This window comes from Mesoplodon bidens (genome assembly GCF_964165515.1).
Source record: "Mesoplodon bidens genome assembly, chromosome: 15".
Lineage (NCBI taxonomy): Eukaryota > Metazoa > Chordata > Mammalia > Artiodactyla > Ziphiidae > Mesoplodon > Mesoplodon bidens.
Window position 1 is genome coordinate 75,934,847 of NC_138171.1, and position 6,906 is coordinate 75,941,752.

At 38.0% G+C, this 6,906-nt stretch overlaps 1 protein-coding gene across 1 annotated transcript in view; it reads right to left on the bottom strand.

Moving 5' to 3' along the window:
• PAK5 (p21 (RAC1) activated kinase 5) overlaps window positions 1-5,987 on the bottom strand; it is a gene marked incomplete at both ends in the record, with an annotated part of 94,218 nt that extends 88,231 nt beyond the window's left edge. The window contains one exon of the mRNA XM_081256228.1: window positions 5,784-5,987. Coding sequence (XP_081112354.1) covers window positions 5,784-5,987 — 204 coding nt within the window. The remainder of the gene's footprint in view (window positions 1-5,783) is intronic.
• Between the last annotated feature and the right edge of the window lie 919 nt (window positions 5,988-6,906).

Here is a 6,906-nt window from a genome sequence, read left to right on the forward strand (position 1 = left end):
CTGTCTGACTTGCTTCACTTAGTATGATAATCTCTAGGTCCATCTATGTTGCTGAAAATGGCATTATTTCATTCTTTTTATGGCTGAGTAGTATTCCATTATATCTATGTACCATATCTTATTCACCCATTAATCTGTTGATGGACATTTAGGTTATTTCCATGTCTTGGCTATTGTAAATAGTGCTGCAATGAACACTGGGGTGCATGTATCTTTTTGAATTATGGTTTTCTCTGGATATATGCCCAGAAGTAGGATTATTATGGTAGCTCTATTTTTAGTTTTTTAAGGAATCTACATATTGGCTGTATTAATTTACATTCCCACCAACAGTGTAGGACAGTTCCTTTTTCTAGGACGGAGGCATTTTAAATGACTTCAAAACCAGAGAAGTCATGTTCTTGGAGAAATTACATTCTATGACACAAAAAGGGATAGAATATTGCATTCAATAATCTGTGAGATGGCTGTTTATCCCAGATGATTACTAGCTAACTGGAGAAAACTACTCTCTATTTTCAATTAAACCACAGCAACAAAAAGAATAAGAGGAAAAGAAAACACCAAAAAACCCCGGGTAGTATGTGAGGAGCAAGTTGTAGAAGCCACAGATAATCAAATTTGATGTCAGCCCTAAGACAATGGTTCTCCAACTTTTTGGTCTCAAGAACCTCTTATAATTATTGAGGACCACAAAAGACTTTGGTTTATGTTTTATCTATCAATATTTACTGCATTTGAAACAAACTGAGAAACACAAGAATACAAAGCACAAGATCCATTAGGTACCAGACCAATGACATTAACACACGCCATGTAGATTTTAGGAAACTCTACTGCACACTTGGGAGAGAATGAGAATGAAAATGGTAAATGATGCTTTAGTATTATAAAGAAAATAGTTTTTATCTTCCACTCCCTGAGACAGTCTGAGGAACCCTCAGGGGTTCTGGACCAAACTTTGAGAACTGCTGCAAAAAAATGTTTCACCATGTGCCCAAGGGGACAAGAACAAAGATATTCATGACAACATTATTTATAAATAGCAAATATTTGGCAATATCCCTTAACTGAGAAACGGAGAAGCTGTAAACAGTTACAATTTTTAAATAAATTCATATTGATGTGCAGAAAATGAGTTTATCTTAAAACAATATTAAGTAAAAAGCAAGTTAGAGCATATTATATACAGTATGGCATCATTTAATAAAATTGAAATGTGCCAAATAACACTATTATTTCTATGGTTTTACTTGAAAATGAAAAACAAATCTGAAGCAATATTAAGATATGCTATTTGTTCACTTTAAAGAGAAGCTATAAAGGCTTTTTTAAACGGCCATTTACTCTTTTATATTATTTAATTTTTTTTGTGTGTGTGTGTGGTATGCGGGCCTCTCACTGTTGTGGCCTCTCCCGTTGCGGAGCACAGGCTCCAGACGTGCAGGCTCAGCGGCCATGGCTCATGGGCCCAGCCGCTCTGCGGCATGTGGGATCTTCCCGGACCAGGGCACGAACCTGTGTCCCCTTCATCGGCAGGTGGACTCTCAACCACTGCACCACCAGGGAAGCCCTATTCTTGTTTTTAATTTATGTTTTTAATTAATGTATTTATTTATTTTTGGCAGGGGCTACTCTTCGTTGCGGTGCAAGGGCTTCTCATTGCAGTGGCTTCTCTTGTTGTGGAGTATGAGCTCTAGGCATGCGGGCTTCAGTATTTGTGGCACGCAGGCTCAGTAGCTGTGGCTTGCAGGCTCTAGAGTGCAGACTCAGCAGTTGTGGCTCGCGAGCTCTAGAGCACTGGCTCAGTAGTTGTGGAGCATGGGCTTAGTTGCCCTACGGCATGTGAGATCTTCCCAGACCAGGGCTCGAACCAGTGTCCTCTGCATTGGCAGGCAGATTCTTAACCACTGTGCCACCAGGGAAGTCCCCATTTATTCTATTTTTATTTTTTATTGGAGTATAGTTGATTTACAATGTTGTGATATAAAGGCTTTTTAACATTATCCTCTTTACATTTTTTTAGCATTTTTAAATGATTTCTAGGCTGTTACAAAGGGTGATCACTAAGCTCAAGCTTCAGTCCACCTAAAACAGTGGTTCTTAAAGTTGTCCTCCACCCATTAGTAGTGCCACCACAATCTGAGAGCATGTTAGATGTGTAAACCATGGGGCACACCCAGAACTACTGAAGCAGAATCTCTAGGGTGTGGCCCAGGAATCTTGGTTTTAATAAGCTCCTCAGGAGATTCTGCTGAAAGCCCAAGTTTGAGAACCACTGGGCAAGAACAAACATGACCATTCAACCTGTTCTTTATGTAAATGTATCTAATTCAGCAGGAAGTTTGGTAATATTGCTTATGACATTCTTGTGGACAAAATGATGTTACATATAGAAAGGAGTTTCTCAAAGATATTTGCCAAATGTTTTATGTTTTAAAAAGCACTCCCCACCCCACCCTCACCTTGCCTACACACCTTTGGCTTGGGTACCTGAAGTTTAACTTTTGACACAAATCAGAGCTAACCTGTGGCTCCTGGTTTCTGAGATTTTGGAAATGTTGGCCAGTGTAAACGTGTATTGATACATTATGTGGATAAATTCTTTTGTAATTAGCTAAATCAAGGTTTTCAAAGCATGGTCCCCAGACCAGCAGCAACAGCATCACCTGGAAACTTAATAGAAGTGCAAATTCTTAGGCTCCATCCCAGCCCTGTTCAATCAGAGACTGGAAATGGGCCCAGCAATCTGTGTTTATCAAGGCTTCCAGGTGATTCTGTTGGACTATAGTTTGAGAGACACTGACCTAAATGATTCTACATGGAAGAGCATGTCCTGGTGATTGTGACATGTACATTAAAGAGGTTTGAACAGGAACAGCTCTTTAACCAATCAGAGAAGAGAGTATTGGTTGCAATGGTGAATTTCCATTCAGAACCAGCTGGCCTGAAGCTTACTGACCAACACTGAAGGACCAGCACTTTGCCACCACCTAAGGCATTGTACACCTCTTCCAGTACTGCTTTTATGTCATGATCTTTTTTCTCGTTTTCCTTTGTCTGCTTCAAAGGACAAATTGACCAAATTAGAATTGTCAGTTCTACTTAACTTAAAAAACTTTGCCAAAATGGCTTTAAATCTGCACAACTCTACCTATTCATCCCTTTCTATCAATTCATTCATGGCTTCGTATTTCAAAGACTGTTCCAACTTCTGCAATATATATTGCATGGTTTATAATTTGTCCTTCTCAAGTCACTTGCAAGATTTCTACAGAGAAGTCATTTCCAAAGAGTGAGATCAACCAAACCTCATGGCATACTTTGGCCCCTGCAACCTTTTATTTTCGTTATTCCAAGAGGCTGGTAGAGTCAGTAGGATTCTCTTGGACCCCGATTCAATATGTGCTGACAGCACCAACTGCATTCATGGGATTTAGAGAAAGAGAGGCTCCATCTAAAGGAGTTTGGTGAGAGTATGAAATATGGATTTCTTGGGGGTCCTTCAGTTAGAAAGTATTTAATTAGCTCCACTCTTTCTGGGGAAAATTTAACCTAGCTGAGTCCTGTTTTGTCACTCCTTGTCTGTTTTTATTTTTTTTCTCGCAGGTAAAAATGTGCCTGAAATGTTCAGAAATCCAGGACTGGATGCATAATCGAGATGTATTTTCCAGTCATCTTTCTGTTAGCATTTAAGTGTCTAAAACAAACATTCACATTTAATACAGACTGGATACTCACACATTTGGCATCAGGGCTAGGAAGCCCATGACGTGAGTGAGAGAATCACTGGGCTCAGGAGCTCAGCAGTTAGGAAATCTTGCTCCAATCAGTGAGGCTCATAAATTAAGTCTGAGAGGATAATGAGCCAGCCCATCCAGGAGATAGAAGAAATGAGTTAGAAGGTTCTCTTAAGTCCTACATCCACTGACCTTGGTGGATTATCACTGAGATGGGAGATTCCTACTTCACTGCCAGCCAGGACCTTCTAGGACCTGAACAAGTGAAAAACCATAGAGAAATAAATGGTACTCTGTCCTGACCCTGTAATAACCACACTCCCTGATAAGAAAGCACATTGTGGGTCTTTAACTATTTTCTTCCAGAATGTCCCTCATCAAATGATTATACTCAAGGGTAAAAAAATAGCTCTTGTTTCATTTGGGCAGTTTTCCTTTGCCATGTTGATCAATAGCAGATAACTTTTCTGGGCACACTGTGTCTTCTGTTTTCTGGGTTTTATAAAAACTTGGAATATGTAAAAAATAATGAAACTAAAAAAGTAAATTCTTTTCAATCTCAACGTTTTAGATAAGGTCCAGCCTATTATTTAGTCATTAGTGAGGCATTAGTCTCTATTTCAGAAGAAAATCATGTTCAGTAGTAAGATACTGCCTAATATTAACCAGTTGAGTTGGTTAATTGGTCAGTTTCTATTAAATATCAATCAATACCGGCTTAGAATAAGAAGTTCCTTTTTGTCCCTAAAGTTTTATCTTCTCAAATATCTATCTCCTTAGTATTTTACATTTTAGCTGGCTTGAAAACTTTCAAAATCTTATCAGAACATCAAATTCACAAGATGCAGGATTAGAACACTCTGTATCAATCTTTGAGCAGAAGAGACCCACATATTCAATACTAGAATAGAATGACCAAGACCATGAATAAATGATGGGATCACAATTACAACTTACTCAGCTCAGGTGGTCTCTCATAAGAATTTCTTGTAATTTACCAGATGGGTTCCTTCTTTACTCCCTTTAAAAATGCATCCACTGTTGTTTTATGTATCATTTAAACTCAGTGTATTCAATATGAGTGTTAATACAGAATAAGGTGTTTTATGTAGCTCAGAAGCCTACTAATATAAATCTATTCTATTGGATAACATGATGTAGCTCAGGTGCCTACTAATATAAATCTAATCTATTGGATAACATGATGATAAGCTTCAATGATGTTTAACTCCCATAGGGAGCTTTTGGGAAATGACTCAGGGAATTCTTCTCATTCTGAGTGCAGAAGGAAACTGCAAAGGCTGGACTTTCTTTGTAGTCTCTTGACATATCTGAAATGTATTGGGTCTGAGTTCCACTTTAATGCAATTATTTTGATGAACATTCCTTTTAAAAATCTACTAGCCATTTTTTAAGGTAAATTATAGCCTATTTTAGGACTCAAATGCTTCATCTTTTATTTGAAATAGCTCTTAGACTATTAAGACTATATACATATAATTTATATTTATATATACTTATAAATATATATTTGATTTTATATATAAAGTATATACACATATGCATGTATGTGTGTACACATATGTAAATCATTTATTATTGTTAAAAACAGTTATTACTATTTATATAAAAGTTTAGACATTCTGAGGGCAAATGCAAAACGGCACAAAGCTGCCTAACATAATGTCTACTCGGAGGTTATTGCCAATATTTACCAGTGTGGGTGGATAATATTCTTTAGTAAAAAGAACAAACACCATTAAAAGTAGAAATAAAAATTTCCTATTTTGTGACTGTATTGTATGAGTCTGATTAAAAAAAAAAAAACTCCCATCTGAAAGCTGAGCTTCCTTTTTGTGTTGCAATTTACATGAAAATTAAGTGGTGAACATTATACTCATTGAAGATTGTGGATAATCTGTGGATATTTAAAAACAAATACATGATTTACACATTTGATAGCTCGCCCGTAAAGATGGCGCACTGCATCAAATGAGAGAGCATGCTTTTTAAGCCAACTTAAAGACAGAATCCTCGCCATACCTTCATGGGCGCCAGCTGGATGGGAGTGATGCACGAAGGGTCTACCATGGGCTTCGGCCTGTTGGCCGTGTCTGCTAACAGGCTGTGCCACTGCTGGGGAAGGCCGGTAAATTTCTGTTCTTGTGGATCAAACCCAGTATGAACCCTGTGTTCAAAGTTGGATGGGCCAGATATTTCAATCTTTTTCTTTTTCTTTCCAAACATGGTGGAAAACCTGAGAAATGCAAACAGAAACAGGGAGCAGTTTATATGTCGCCAGCAGAAGACCATAGGAAAATTAGTAATTCATTCAGAGTTCTATCTTTTCAATTCTTCCTCTAGATAGCAGCAGCAAAAGATAGAATTTGTATTTTTAGGGTGTGTAGATTTGATAACTTCATTCAAAACGTTTTGTTCTCTCCTTGCACTTGCCATATATAGTTTCCTGACCCACAGAGTTTGGATTTGGCCATGTGATTCTCTTTGACTAATGGACTGTGCGTGGAAGAGAACGTCCTTCACTTCAGGGTGGAGGTTTCTGAAGGTATTGTATGTTTCCACTTCCCTCTTATGCTCCTGCTACTTGGCATGAAGATCCCTCTAGTGGGCAGTACACCCTCAGCCAAGATTCTGGAAGGAGAGATGCATGAAGCAGACACAAATCTGACCTCCAGTTTGGAGCCAAGCCCACCTGAGCCACAGCTGAGTTAGAAGTATGATATAAATGTCTGTCATGAAGCCACTAAGATTGTATACTTGTTTGTTACATGATATCACCAAAGCAAAAGCTGACTAGCACACAGGGAGAAGCATCTCAAAGTGTGGTGTGCACTTAAAATCTAAAACATTTGTGTGGAAAAATATGCATAAATATGAAAAATGCAGTCAATAATTCTATTTGCCACATAAAGTTATTATCAGGATTAAACAAGTAAACAGTTGTAAAACACCTTGTAAATACCTGGCACAAAGTCAGTGCTGCAAGTCTTAAAAATACCTCTGGATGAATATACCAGAAACTTGACTGGCTTTGCCTGCAGAGAAGGGAACCAGGGGGACAAGGCAGGGAGGAAGAGCTACTTTTCACGGAATATTTAGAATTTTGTACAATGTATTTTACTTATTTGAAACAATGTAGTTTACC